This window comes from Oncorhynchus keta, chromosome 18, assembly GCF_023373465.1.
Source record: "Oncorhynchus keta strain PuntledgeMale-10-30-2019 chromosome 18, Oket_V2, whole genome shotgun sequence".
NCBI classification, from domain to species: Eukaryota; Metazoa; Chordata; class Actinopteri; order Salmoniformes; family Salmonidae; genus Oncorhynchus; species Oncorhynchus keta.
Window position 1 is genome coordinate 34,821,485 of NC_068438.1, and position 15,695 is coordinate 34,837,179.

The 15,695-nt window shown below is 44.4% G+C and overlaps 1 protein-coding gene across 6 annotated transcripts in view; it reads right to left on the reverse strand.

The window, feature by feature from the left end:
• slc36a4 (solute carrier family 36 member 4) overlaps window positions 1-15,695 on the reverse strand; it is a 354,139-nt gene that overhangs the window by 120,994 nt on the left and 217,450 nt on the right. The window contains exon 12 of one of the 6 annotated variants that reach the window (XM_052467983.1): window positions 12,259-12,805. The exons of the other annotated variants lie outside the window; for them this stretch is intronic. Coding sequence (XP_052323943.1) covers window positions 12,777-12,805 — 29 coding nt within the window. The 3' untranslated portion in view covers window positions 12,259-12,776. Of the gene's footprint in view, window positions 1-12,258; window positions 12,806-15,695 lie in introns of those variants that run through there. 6 annotated transcript variants of the gene reach the window in all.

Here is a 15,695-nt window from a genome sequence, read left to right on the forward strand (position 1 = left end):
ACCATCTAAAATGAGGTGTGATACTAACCTTATAAAACATATAGGTCTATGGGCTAGGCTACATGAGGTGTGATACTAACCTTATCAAAACATATAGGTCTATGGGCTAGGCTACATGAGGTGTGATACTAACCTTATTAAAACATATAGGTCTATGGGCTAGGCTACATGAGGTGTGATACTAACCTTATTAAAACATATAGGTCTATGGGCTAGCTACATGAGGTGTGATACTAACCTTATTAAAACATATAGGTCTATGGGCTAGGCTACATGAGGTGTGATACTAACCTTATCAAAACATATAGGTCTATGGGCTAGGCTACATGAGGTGTGATACTAACCTTATCAAAACATATAGGTCTATGGGCTAGGCTACATGAGGTGTGATACTAACCTTATTAAAACATATAGGTCTATGGGCTAGGCTACATGAGGTGTGATACTAACCTTATTAAAACATATAGGTCTATGGGCTAGGCTACATGAGGTGTGATACTAACCTTATTAAAACATATAGGTCTAAAACATATCAAAACATATAGGCCTATGGGCTAGGCTACATGAGGTGTGATACTAACCTTATTAAAACATATAGGTCTATGGGCTAGGCTACATGAGGTGTGATACTAACCATATCAAAACATATAGGTCTATGGGCTAGGCTACATGAGGTGTGATACTAACCTTATCAAAACATATAGGTCTATGGGCTAGGCTACATGAGGTGTGATACTAACCTTATCAAAACATATAGGTCTATGGGCTAGGCTACATGAGGTGTGATACTAACCTTATCAAAACATATAGGTCTATGGGCTAGGCTACATGAGGTGTGATACTAACATTATCAAAACATATAGGTCTATGGGCTAGGCTACATGAGGTGTGATACTAACCTTATCAAAACATATAGGTCTATGGGCTAGGCTACATGAGGTGTGATACTAACCTTATCAAAACATATAGGTCTATGGGCTAGGCTACATGAGGTGTGATACTAACCTTATCAAAACATATAATGGGCTAACATGAGGTGTGATACTAACCATATCAAAACATATAGGTCTATGGGCTAGGCTACATGAGGTGTGATACTAACCTTATTAAAACATATAGGTCTATGGGCTAGGCTACATGAGGTGTGATACTAACCTTATCAAAACATATAGGTCTATGGGCTAGGCTACATGAGGTGTGATACTAACCTTATCAAAACATATAGGTCTATGGGCGAGGCTACATGAATACTAACCTTATCAAAACATATAGGTCTATGGGCTAGGCTACATGAGGTGTGATACTAACCTTATCAAAACATATAGGTCTATGGGCTAGGCTACATGAGGTGTGATACTAACCTTATTAAAACATATAGGTCTATGGGCTAGGCTACATGAGGTGTGATACTAACCTTATTAAAACATATAGGTCTATGGGCTAGGCTACATGAGGTGTGATACAACCATATCAAAACATATAGGTCTATGGGCTAGGCTACATGAGGTGTGATACTAACCTTATTAAACCATATAGGTCTATGGGCTAGGCTACATGAGGTGTGATACTAACCTTATTAAAACATATAGGTCTATGGGCTAGGCTACATGAGGTGTGATACTAACCATATCAAAACATATAGGCCTATGGGCTAGGCTACATGAGGTGTGATTACAAACCTTATCAAAACATATAGTTCTATGGGCTAGGCTACATGAGGTGTGATACAAACCTTATCAAAACATATAGGTCTATGGGCTAGGCTACATGAGGTGTGATACTAACCATATCAAAACATATAGGCCTATGGGCTAGGCTACATGAGGTGTGATTACAAACCTTATCAAAACATATAGTTCTATGGGCTAGGCTACATGAGGTGTGATACTAACCTTATCAAAACATATAGGTCTATGGGCTAGGCTACATGAGGTGTGATACTAACCTTATCAAAACATATAGGTCTATGGGCTAGGCTACATGAGGTGTGATACTAACCTTATCAAAACATATAGGTCTATGGGCTAGGCTACATGAGGTGTGATACTAACCTTATTAAAACATATAGGTCTATGGGCTAGGCTACATGAGGTGTGATACTAACCTTATTAAAACATATAGGTCTATGGGCTAGGCTACATGAGGTGTGATACTAACCTTATTAAAACATATAGGTCTATGGGCTAGGCTACATGAGGTGTGATACTAACCATATCAAAACATATAGGCCTATGGGCTAGGCTACATGAGGTGTGATACTAACCTTATTAAAACATATAGGTCTATGGGCTAGGCTACATGAGGTGTGATACTAACCTTATCAAAACATATAGGTCTATGGGCTAGGCTACATGAGGTGTGATACTAACCTTATCAAAACATATAGGTCTATGGGCTAGGCTACATGAGGTGTGATACTAACCTTATCAAAACATATAGGTCTATGGGCTAGGCTACATGAGGTGTGATACTAACCATATCAAAACATATAGGTCTATGGGCTAGGCTACATGAGGTGTGATACTAACCTTATTAAAACATATAGGTCTATGGGCTAGGCTACATGAGGTGTGATACTAACCTTATCAAAACATATAGGTCTATGGGCTAGGCTACATGAGGTGTGATACTAACCTTATCAAAACATATAGGTCTATGGGCGAGGCTACATGAGGTGTGATACTAACCTTATCAAAACATATAGGTCTATGGGCTAGGCTACATGAGGTGTGATACTAACCTTATCAAAACATATAGGTCTATGGGCTAGGCTACATGAGGTGTGATACTAACCTTATTAAAACATATAGGTCTATGGGCTAGGCTACATGAGGTGTGATACTAACCTTATTAAAACATATAGGTCTATGGGCTAGGCTACATGAGGTGTGATACTAACCATATCAAAACATATAGGTCTATGGGCTAGGCTACATGAGGTGTGATACTAACCTTATTAAACCATATAGGTCTATGGGCTAGGCTACATGAGGTGTGATACTAACCTTATTAAAACATATAGACCTATGGACTAGGCCACATGAGGTGTGATACTAACCTTATCAAAACATATAGGCCTATGGGCTAGGCTACATGAGGTGTGATACTAACCTTATTAAAACATATAGGTCTATGGGCTGGGCTACATGAGGTGTGATACTAACCTTATTAAAACATATAGGTCTGTGGGCTAGGCTACATGAGGTGTGATACTAACCTTATTAAAACATATAGGCCTATGGGCTAGGCTACATGAGGTGTGATACTAACCTTATCAAAACATATAGGTCTATGGGCTAGGCTACATGAGGTGTGATACTAACCTTATCAAAACATATAGGTCTATGGGCTAGGCTACATGAGGTGTGATACTAACCTTATTAAAACATATAGGTCTATGGGCTAGGCTACATGAGGTGTGATACTAACCTTATTAAAACATATAGGTCTATGGGCTAGGCTACATGAGGTGTGATACTAACCTTATTAAAACATATAGGTCTATGGGCTAGGCTACATGAGGTGTGATACTAACCATATCAAAACATATAGGCCTATGGGCTAGGCTACATGAGGTGTGATACTAACCTTATTAAAACATATAGGTCTATGGGCTAGGCTACATGAGGTGTGATACTAACCTTATCAAAACATATAGGTCTATGGGCTAGGCTACATGAGGTGTGATACTAACCTTATCAAAACATATAGGTCTATGGGCTAGGCTACATGAGGTGTGATACTAACCTTATCAAAACATATAGGTCTATGGGCTAGGCTACATGAGGTGTGATACTAACCTTATCAAAACATATAGGTCTATGGGCTAGGCTACATGAGGTGTGATACTAACCTTATTAAAACATATAGGTCTATGGGCTAGGCTACATGAGGTGTGATACTAACCTTATCAAAACATATAGGTCTATGGGCTAGGCTACATGAGGTGTGATACTAACCTTATCAAAACATATAGGTCTATGGGCTAGGCTACATGAGGTGTGATACTAACCTTATCAAAACATATAGGTCTATGGGCTAGGCTACATGAGGTGTGATACTAACATTATCAAAACATATAGGTCTATGGGCTAGGCTACATGAGGTGTGATACTAACCTTATCAAAACATATAGGTCTATGGGCTAGGCTACATGAGGTGTGATACTAACCTTATCAAAACATATAGGTCTATGGGCTAGGCTACATGAGGTGTGATACTAACCTTATCAAAACATATAGGTCTATGGGCTAGGCTACATGAGGTGTGATACTAACCATATCAAAACATATAGGTCTATGGGCTAGGCTACATGAGGTGTGATACTAACCTTATTAAAACATATAGGTCTATGGGCTAGGCTACATGAGGTGTGATACTAACCTTATCAAAACATATAGGTCTATGGGCTAGGCTACATGAGGTGTGATACTAACCTTATCAAAACATATAGGTCTATGGGCGAGGCTACATGAGGTGTGATACTAACCTTATCAAAACATATAGGTCTATGGGCTAGGCTACATGAGGTGTGATACTAACCTTATCAAAACATATAGGTCTATGGGCTAGGCTACATGAGGTGTGATACTAACCTTATTAAAACATATAGGTCTATGGGCTAGGCTACATGAGGTGTGATACTAACCATATCAAAACATATAGGTCTATGGGCTAGGCTACATGAGGTGTGATACTAACCTTATTAAACCATATAGGTCTATGGGCTAGGCTACATGAGGTGTGATACTAACCTTATTAAAACATATAGGTCTATGGGCTAGGCTACATGAGGTGTGATACTAACCTTATTAAAACATATAGGTCTATGGGCTAGGCTACATGAGGTGTGATACTAACCTTATCAAAACATATAGGTCTATGGGCTAGGCTACATGAGGTGTGATACTAACCTTATCAAAACATATAGGTCTATGGGCGAGGCTACATGAGGTGTGATACTAACCTTATCAAAACATATAGGTCTATGGGCTAGGCTACATGAGGTGTGATACTAACCTTATCAAAACATATAGGTCTATGGGCTAGGCTACATGAGGTGTGATACTAACCTTATTAAAACATATAGGTCTATGGGCTAGGCTACATGAGGTGTGATACTAACCTTATTAAAACATATAGGTCTATGGGCTAGGCTACATGAGGTGTGATACTAACCATATCAAAACATATAGGTCTATGGGCTAGGCTACATGAGGTGTGATACTAACCTTATTAAACCATATAGGTCTATGGGCTAGGCTACATGAGGTGTGATACTAACCTTATTAAAACATATAGGTCTATGGGCTAGGCTACATGAGGTGTGATACTAACCTTATTAAAACATATAGGTCTATGGGCTAGGCTACATGAGGTGTGATACTAACCTTATCAAAACATATAGGTCTATGGGCTAGGCTACATGAGGTGTGATACTAACCTTATCAAAACATATAGGTCTATGGGCTAGGCTACATGAGGTGTGATACTAACCTTATTAAAACATATAGGTCTATGGGCTAGGCTACATGAGGTGTGATACTAACCTTATTAAAACATATAGGTCTATGGGCTAGGCTACATGAGGTGTGATACTAACCTTATTAAAACATATAGGTCTATGGGCTAGGCTACATGAGGTGTGATACTAACCATATCAAAACATATAGGCCTATGGGCTAGGCTATGAGGTGTGATACTAACCTTATTAAAACATATAGGTCTATGGGCTAGGCTACATGAGGTGTGATACTAACCATATCAAAACATATAGGTCTATGGGCTAGGCTACATGAGGTGTGATACTAACCTTATTAAAACATATAGGTCTATGGGCTAGGCTACATGAGGTGTGATACTAACCTTATTAAAACATATAGGTCTATGGGCTAGGCTACATGAGGTGTGATACTAACCATATCAAAACATATAGGCCTATGGGCTAGGCTACATGAGGTGTGATTACAAACCTTATCAAAACATATAGGTCTATGGGCTAGGCTACATGAGGTGTGATACTAACCTTATCAAAACATATAGGTCTATGGGCTAGGCTACATGAGGTGTGATACTAACCATATCAAAACATATAGGCCTATGGGCTAGGCTACATGAGGTGTGATTACAAACCTTATCAAAACATATAGTTCTATGGGCTAGGCTACATGAGGTGTGATACTAACCTTATTAAAACATATAGGTCTATGGGCGAGGCTACATGAGGTGTGATACTAACCTTATCAAAACATATAGGTCTATGGGCTAGGCTACATGAGGTGTGATACTAACCTTATCAAAACATATAGGTCTATGGGCTAGGCTACATGAGGTGTGATACTAACCTTATTAAAACATATAGGTCTATGGGCTAGGCTACATGAGGTGTGATACTAACCTTATTAAAACATATAGGTCTATGGGCTAGGCTACAGGAGCTGTGTGACTATGATTTTAAGAAGTAAAAACAAAAAGGAATGCGCTGAGCATCACTCACAAGTGATAATATATCACTCACAAGTGACAGGCTTATATTGTCACCCATCAGTCTGTTCTTGATCTAATTTTGATTTAATTTATAATGGACCATTATCATGCACATCTCAAAACAGGGGCAGGGGAAAAAATACATGTCATCTATGCAGTTGAATAGCGAATAGAGGACACTTTTCCTGTGATTCATTTTCATTCCAGCCAGGTAGACTAAACCCCTGTTATAAAGAAAAGCAATATGCTTAATATTAGGAAAGTTGAGAAATAAATATAGTAGGCTTAGCCTATAGAAAGCTGATGGGATCCTCCACTTTTTAGTAGAGGCCAACACTCTGTTTTCTCCCGCAATTGCATAGCCTATAGAAATGTTGCGCAATATGAGCTCATGGGCTCTCATGAAGTGTTTGATTAGATTTTCGAACACATTTGCATTGATGTCAGAGTGAATAGAGTGCTGAGTACAAAGCAGTTAGCAAGTTTGGTAGGCTACCAATGACCAGCAGTAGCATCAGAGCTCGGAGAAGCCTAATTACTGTGACTGAACAGTCATGTGGAATTTAACTCCCGTCATGACTCGTGAACACCGGTGTGGCGGTAATATGGTCACCGTAACAGCCCTAGTGAAGACAATACAGGCTTCTTTCTCTCCCTCTCCCACTCTCTCTCTCTCTCTTATACTTCATCTCTCCCTCCCTCTCCTCGTCTCTAAAGCTGACTTGAAACTGTCAGCGACGGTAGAGCCATCCTGGCTTCTGGAAGCTTCGCAGACAATAAGCCAAAATGGAAAACACAAAGTTGCTTCTCCCCCCACCTCTTCCTCTTTTCTGCCACATGCTGTCCCCTCTGTATCCAGCAATGCCGTGCCAGAACCATTCAGTAATCTGTTTGTTCAGAAAGAGAGAGAGAAAAGGGGGAGAGTGATGAAAACAGCAAGAGAGAGAGAGAGAGCAATAGGTGAGGGAAAGAGAGAGAGAGCAATAGGTGAGGGAAAGAGAGAGTGAGCAATATGTGAGGGAAAGAGAGAGAGAGCAATAGGTGAGGGAAAGAGAGAGAGAGAGAGATCAATAGGTGAGGGAAAGAGAGAGAGAGCAATAGGTGAGGGAAAGAGAGAGAGAGAGAGAGCAATAGGTGAGGGAAAGAGAGAGAGAGAGAGAGATCAATAGGTGAGGGAAAGAGAGAGAGAGAGAGATCAATAGGTGAGGGAAAGAGAGAGAGAGAGAGATCAATAGGTGAGGGAAAGAGAGAGCGAGCAATAGGTGAGGGAAAGAGAGAGAGAGAGAGAGAGATCAATAGGTGAGGGAAAGAGAGAGAGCAATAGGTGAGGGAAAGAGAGAGAGCAATAGGTGAGGGAAAGAGAGAGAGAGAGAGAGCAATAGGTGAGGGAAAGAGAGAGAGAGAGAGAGCAATAGGTGAGGGAAAGAGAGAGAGAGAGAGAGAGCAATAGGTGAGGGAAAGAGAGAGAGAGAGAGATCAATAGGTGAGGGAAAGAGAGAGAGAGAGAGAGCAATAGGTGAGGGAAAGAAGAGAGAGAGAGAGAGCAATAGGTGAGGGAAAGAGAGAGAGAGAGAGAGAGGTGAGGGAAAGAGAGAGAGAGAGAGAGAGCAATAGGTGAGGGAAAGAGAGAGAGAGAGAGCAATAGGTGAGGGAAAGAGAGAGAGAGAGATCAATAGGTGAGGGAAAGAGAGAGAGAGAGAGATCAATAGGTGAGGGAAAGAGAGAGAGAGAGAGAGATCAATAGGTGAGGGAAAGAGAGAGCAATAGGTGAGGGAAAGAGAGAGAGAGAGAGAGAGAGATCAATAGGTGAGGGAAAGAGAGAGCAATAGGTGAGGGAAAGAGAGAGCGAGCAATAGGTGAGGGAAAGAGAGAGAGAGAGAGAGAGAGCAATAGGTGAGGGAAAGAGAGAGAGAGAGAGAGCAATAGGTGAGGGAAAGAGAGAGAGAGAGAGAGCAATAGGTGAGGGAAAGAGAGAGAGAGAGAGATCAATAGGTGAGGGAAAGAGAGAGAGAGAGATCAATAGGTGAGGGAAAGAGAGAGAGAGAGAGATCAATAGGTGAGGGAAAGAGAGAGAGAGAGAGAGATCAATAGGTGAGGGAAAGAGAGAGAGAGAGAGAGAGATCAATAGGTGAGGGAAAGAGAGAGAGAGAGAGAGCAATAGGTGAGGGAAAGAGAGAGAGAGAGAGAGAGAGCAATAGGTGAGGGAAAGAAAGAGAGAGAGAGATCAATAGGTGAGGGAAAGAGAGAGAGAGAGAGAGATCAATAGGTGAGGGAAAGAGAGAGCGAGCAATAGGTGAGGGAAAGAGAGAGAGCAATAGGTGAGGGAAAGAGAGAGAGAGAGCAATAGGTGAGGGAAAGAGAGAGAGAGAGAAAGAGAGCAATAGGTGAGGGAAAGAGAGAGAGAGAGAGAGAGCAATAGGTGAGGGAAAGAGAGAGAGAGCAATAGGTGAGGGAAAGAGAGAGAGAGAGAGAGAGAGCAATAGGTGAGGGAAAGAGAGAGAGAGAGAGAGAGAGAGAGCAATAGGTGAGGGAAAGAGAGAGAGAGCAATAGGTGAGGGAAAGAGAGAGAGCGAGCAATAGGTGAGGGAAAGAGAGAGAGAGAGCAATAGGTGAGGGAAAGAGAGAGCAATAGGTGCAAAAGATAGGTGAGAGAGAGAGAGAGATCAATAGGTGAGGGAAAGAGAGAGAGCGAGCAATAGGTGAGAAAGAGAGAGAGAGCAATAGGTGAGGGAAAGAGAGAGAGAGAGAGAGAGAGCAATAGGTGAGGGAAAGAGAGAGAGAGAGAGAGAGCAATAGGTGAGGGAAAGAGAGAGAGAGAGAGAGTTTAGGTGAGGGAAAGAGAGAGAGAGAGAGAGAGAAGAGAGTGAGGGAAAGAGAGAGAGCGAGCAATAGGTGAGGGAAAGAGAGCGAGCAATAGGTGAGGGAAAGAGAGAGAGAGAGAGAGAGAGCAATAGGTGAGGGAAAGAGAAGAGAGAAGGGAAAGAGAGAGATCAATAGGTGAGGGAAAGAGAGAGAGAGAGCAATAGGTGAGGGAAAGAGAGCGAGCAATAGGTGAGGGAAAGAGAGAGAGAGAGAGAGCAATAGGTGAGGGAAAGAGAGAGCAATAGGTGAGGAGAGAGAGAGAGAGCAATAGGTGAGGGAAAGAGAGAGAGAGAGAGAGAGAGCAATAGGTGAGGGAAAGAGAGAGAGAGAGAGCAATAGGTGAGGGAAAGAGAGAGAGAGAGAGAGCAATAGGTGAGGGAAAGAGAGAGAGAGCAATAGGTGAGGGAAAGAGAGAGAGAGAGAGCAATAGGTGAGGGAAAGAGAGAAGAGAGAGAGAGAGCAATAGGTGAGGGAAAGAGAGAGAGAGAGAGAGAGAGAGAGCAATAGGTGAGGGAAAGAGAGAACAGAGAATAGGTGAGGGAAAGAGAGAGAGAGAGAGAGAGAGCAATAGGTGAGGGAAAGAGAGAGAGAGCAATAGGTGAGGGAAACCTGAGAGCAAGTAGGTGAGGGAACAGAGAGAGAGAGAGACAGAGCAATAGGTGAGGGAAAGAGAACCTGCCTGGGAACACAGAGCACATAGGTCAACCTGGGGAACACAGAGCTCTAACAGTCACGTCAACCTGCCTGGGAACACAGAGCTCCAATAGTCACATCAACCTGGGGAACACAGCAGCTCCAGATAGTCACATCAACCTGCCTGGGAACACAGAGCTCCACACAGTCACATCAACCTGCCTGGGAACACAGAAGCTCTACACAGTCACGCAACCTGCCTGGGAACACAGAAGCTCTACACAGTCACATCAACCTGCCTGGGAACACAGAAGCTCCACACAGTCACAATCAACCTGAGGGAACACAGAGCTCCACACAGTCACGCAACCTGCCTGGGAACACAGCAGCTCCACACAGTCACATCAACCTGGTGGGAACACAGCAGCTCTACAGAGTCACGCAACCTGCCTGGGAACACAGAGCTCCACACAGTCACATCAACCTAGGTGGGAACACAGCAGCTCTACACAGTCACATCAACCTGCCTGGGAACACAGCAGCTCTACACAGTCAATAACCTGCCTGGGAACACAGCAGCTCTACACAGTCACAGCAACCTGCCTGGGAACACAGCAGCTCCACACAGTCACGTCAACCTGCCTGGGAACACAGCAGCTCCACACAGTCACATCAACCTGCCTGGGAACACAGCAGCTCCACAGTCACGCAACCTGCCTGGGAACACAGCAGCTCCACACAGTCACAGCAACCTGCCTGGGAACACAGAGCTCTACACAGTCACGAGCAACCTGCCTGGGAACACAGAGCTCCACACAGTCAGGTGCCTGGGAACACAGCAGCTCTACACAGTCACATCAACCTGCCTGGGAACACAGCAGCTCTACACAGTCACGCAACCTAGGTGGGAACACAGAGCTCCACAGAGTCAGCAATGCCTGGGAACACAGCAGCTCCACATAGTCAGCAACCTAGGTGGGAACACAGAGCTCTACAGAGTCAATAGGTGAGGGAACACAGCAGCTCTACACAGTCACAGCAATAGGTGAGGGAAACAGAGACACAGACATCAACCTGCCTGGGAACACAGAGCTCTACACAGTCACATCAATGCCTGGGAGGACAGAGCTCCAGAGAGAGCAATAGGTGAGGAAAGAGAGCTCTACACAGACAATAGGTGCCTGGGAACACAGCAGCTCCACACAGTCACATCAACCTGCCTGGGAACACAGAAGCTCCACACAGTCACATCAACCTGCCTGGGAACACAGCAGCTCTACACAGACGTTGTTTTGTTCACAGTCACTCCCTGGGCAACAGTCAGGAACCTGCCTGGGAACACAGCAGCTCCACATAGTCACATCAACCTGCCTGGGAACACAGCAGCTCCACACAGTCACATCAACCTGCCTGGGAACACAGCAGCTCCACATAGTCACATCAACCTGCCTGGGAACACAGAAGCTCCACACAGTCACATCAACCTGCCTGGGAACACAGAAGCTCCACATAGTCACATCAACCTGCCTGGGAACACAGAAGCTCTACACAGTCACATCAACCTGCCTGGGAACACAGAAGCTCCACACAGTCACATCAACCTGCCTGGGAACACAGAAGCTCTACACAGTCACATCAACCTGCCTGGGAACACAGCAGCTCTACACAGTCACATCAACTGCCTGGGAACACAGCAGCTCTACACAGTCACATCAACCTGCCTGGGAACACAGAAGCTCTACACAGTCACGCAACACAGCAGCTCTACACAGTCACGTCAACCTGCCTGGGAACACAGAAGCTCCACACAGTCACATCAACCTGCCTGGGAACACAGCAGCTCCAAATCACATCAACCTGCCTGGGAACACAGAAGCTCCACATGTCACATCAACCTGCCTGGGAACACAGCAGCTCTACACAGTCACGTCAACCTACCATGTATACAATCACGAGTATGGACATCCCACACACCCTGACGAGACGATGCCTTTCACATCACACATACAGGCATGCATGGACACACACACACACACACACACACACACACACACACACACACACACACACACACACACACACACACACACACACACACACACACACACACACACACACACACACACACACACACACACACACACATTCAGAACACGTCTGTTTTTCTTCTCTCTGACTCTCATCATGATAAAAATTGCATTTTTCAGCACAATAAAGTATATATCTGTCCTCTGGCACTATACTTCCCTCCCTCCCACACACACACGCGAGATCCCACTTCCCTCCTACACACTCCCAGCACACAATGCATCCCTCTTCTTTATGGACTGACTCTTGTCTTCGTCTCCCGGTCCATAACTTTGACTGAACGTTATAATTCAACACAGTGAATAACCAACAGCACGTTCTCCTCCCTACTGTGTCAGAGAGAGGCAGATTCAAATATTCCCTTAGGGGAGAATAAGGGTCTGACATTGAGGGAAGCTCTTAGTGAAATCCTCATAGCCTTTCACAGATATCAATCATTGTTTCTTATTCCACACCCTGACACACAGGCCCACACACTCCCACCTCACAGTCTTCTAAGGGCCTTCTGATGACTGGATACACGCACACACACACACACACACACACACACACACACACACACACACACAGACACACACACACACACACACACACACACACACACACACACACACACACACACACAACGCAATCTGAGGCAGAGTGGTTGGCATCCTGCCAGGTGCTATGGACATACAATTGGCTCAGAATGGAGTGATTAACATGACCTATGTTGTGAGGGAATACACACACTTACCTACAGGAGAAGAGTCCACATTAGACAGAGGAGACACAGCATCCCAGTGGGTGGAGAGAGGGAGGAGGGGATGGAGAGAGGGAGGGATGGAGAGAGGGAGGAGGGGATGGAGAGAGGGAGGGATGGAGAGAGGGAGAAATAGAATATGATTAGTGACATCAAAGGATAAATCCTCAATACACAAGAGGGAATGCTAACTCTCCTCTCGGGCCGTGTGTGTGTGTGTGTCTCTGCAGTCTGCATTTCACCACGTGACTGTGAGCCTCAACTCAACCCACCATGCAAAGTAAACAGCACAAACCAACAAAACAATATAATAAGATCTCAAAATCACCACTGTTGTAACACCATTAACAGCAGCAGGTTTGATAAAGATTTTAGAACACCATTAGATGTGGTCTACCTACTCTTTAATCCAGGGCTTTAAGTGCATGACAATGTCATTGCCAAAAGCATAAATCATGCACTTAAAGCCCTGGATTAAAGAGTAGGTACACTACATTTAATGGTGTTCTAAACAATGACATTATTATTGTTGTAATTAGCTAATGTGGTGATGGAGATGAGCTGCTGGATGGAAATCTGTCCTACTTAAGGCGTTCACCCATTCTTGACTTGATGAAGGACAATTACCCATTCTATTTTGGATATCTCTCAATCTATTGGTTGAACCCACCAAACGGCTAAGACTGACTTCAAAGCTGATGCGGTAAGCAACTTTTATAATGGACCGCTATCAATAAGCTTTTCCATAATGTGCGTGTCTTCATGAAAAGTATTATCACTTATTTAAGACAGAGGCACACACACTTTGTGTACACACTTATCTACACACATTCACAATGCCCCATCCGCACACAAACCCATTCACCAACGCAGGCCAATCTTATCGACAGTGTGTGTGTTTGACCTCCTCAGCCCGTTTTTTATATAAGCCACATCTCTAATCACTGGGCTTCCTATTAAACCCCCCGTTGCATGTACACACACACAGACACACACGCAGACACACGCGCACGCACGCAGACACACATGCAGACACACACACACACACACGCGCGCAGACACACACACGCAGACACACGCGCGGCTAAGCTCCCCACTCTGCTGAGCAGCTGATAATGGAAATTCTGATAAAGACCGAGCGAGTCGAACCTCGCACTGCCAACCACGCCTCTCCATCTAGACTTCTAGAAAAACAAAAGAAGACGACTACACCAGAGCCAGGTCACCGGGTTTGAAACGTAATTTCATCTTCCTGTTTTGGAGAGTCTGAGGGAGAAGAATATAGGCCAGACGAGTTAAGCTGAGGCTCAAACTACTCTCTCTTTAACAACACAACAGACCTGACAAGATGAGCACTAACTTTTGTTCCTAAAGGGATAATTCAGGCAAAATGTATATTTGGGTCAAATTACCCTCACCTTGAGTTGTGTCTTGAAAGCCTCATAGTGACCAAATCTACAATAATCCATTATTTATGTCTGGATACAGTTATGATTTAGCATATTACAATCGTCTGAATTGATGACAGTAAACAGCCGAACCAATGTAAGCAAAGCTGCACGACAAGTCGTCCTCAAAAACCTTAAAGGCTAATTCGAACCGAATATACATTGTGACTGAACTATCCCTTTAATAGGGAACAGAACAACAGACACCAATGACTCTAATGTGAGTCTCAGAGACAAAAGAAAATTGAGACGAGTTGAGCTCAGGTCTTTGCTGCCACTGACTCTTATGTATGTCTGAGATGTAAGGATGTCCCTTACGGCCCGTGTCTCATTTAAAGTGTTTTTCTACCACGCCTCTGAAGTAGACGCTGGTTTGGATGCTTCAGCCACCTGCTGGGTTTAAAAATGTATTCAAATGCATTGCCTGCAGTGAGTAAATAAGAGAGAAACATGTTGTTACTGCCATCTACAACCAGGGAGTCCTTGTAATATTATCACCGTGTGATGGGATTGAGGCAGGGCTCTCAGAGAACTGTCAGGATGAAACCTGAGGGCGTACGAGAGCCTACTTTCTGTGTCGACACAGGTCACTGAGCCAATTGGCCAATCAGTGATACATTTTCTCCTCCAGACTGTGTGTGTGTCCTCCTCATTGCGAGGGTGGTAGGAGCCATCGATCCCAGGCAGTGATGATCAGTAGGGCCATCATTGTGAAGATACATAAACACTTTAGTTACTGGCTACTGGAGCACATTAAGCTGCCTCCACACTTGGCTACTGGAGCACATTAAGCTGCCTCCACACCTGTCTACTGGAGCACATTAAGCTGCCTCCACACCTGGCTACTGGAGCACATTAAGCTGCCTCCACACCTGGCTACTGGAGCACATTAAGCTGCCTCCACACCTGTCTACTGGGAGCACATTAAGCTGCCTCCACACCTGTCTACTGGAGCACATTAAGCTGCCTCCACACCTGGCTACTGGAGCACATTAAGCTGCCTCCACACCTGTCTACTGGAGCACATTAAGCTGCCTCCACACCTGGCTAACTGGAGCACATTAAGCTGCCTCCACACCTGTCTACTGGGCTGCCTCCACACTGGAGCACATTGGAGCACATTAAGCTGCCTCCACACCTGGCAACTGGAGCACATTAAGCTGCCTCCACACATGGCTACTGGAGCACATTAAGCTGCCTCCACACCTGGCAACTGGAGCACATTAAGCTGCCTCCACACCTGGCAACTGGAGCACATTAAGCTGCCTCCACACCTGGCAACTGGAGCACATTAAGCTGCCTCCACACCTGGCTACTGGAGCACATTAAGCTGCCTCCACACCTGGCAACTGGAGTACATTAAGCTGCCTCCAACTGGAGCACATTAAGCTGCCTCCACACCTGTCTACTGGAGCACATTAAGCTGCCTCCACACC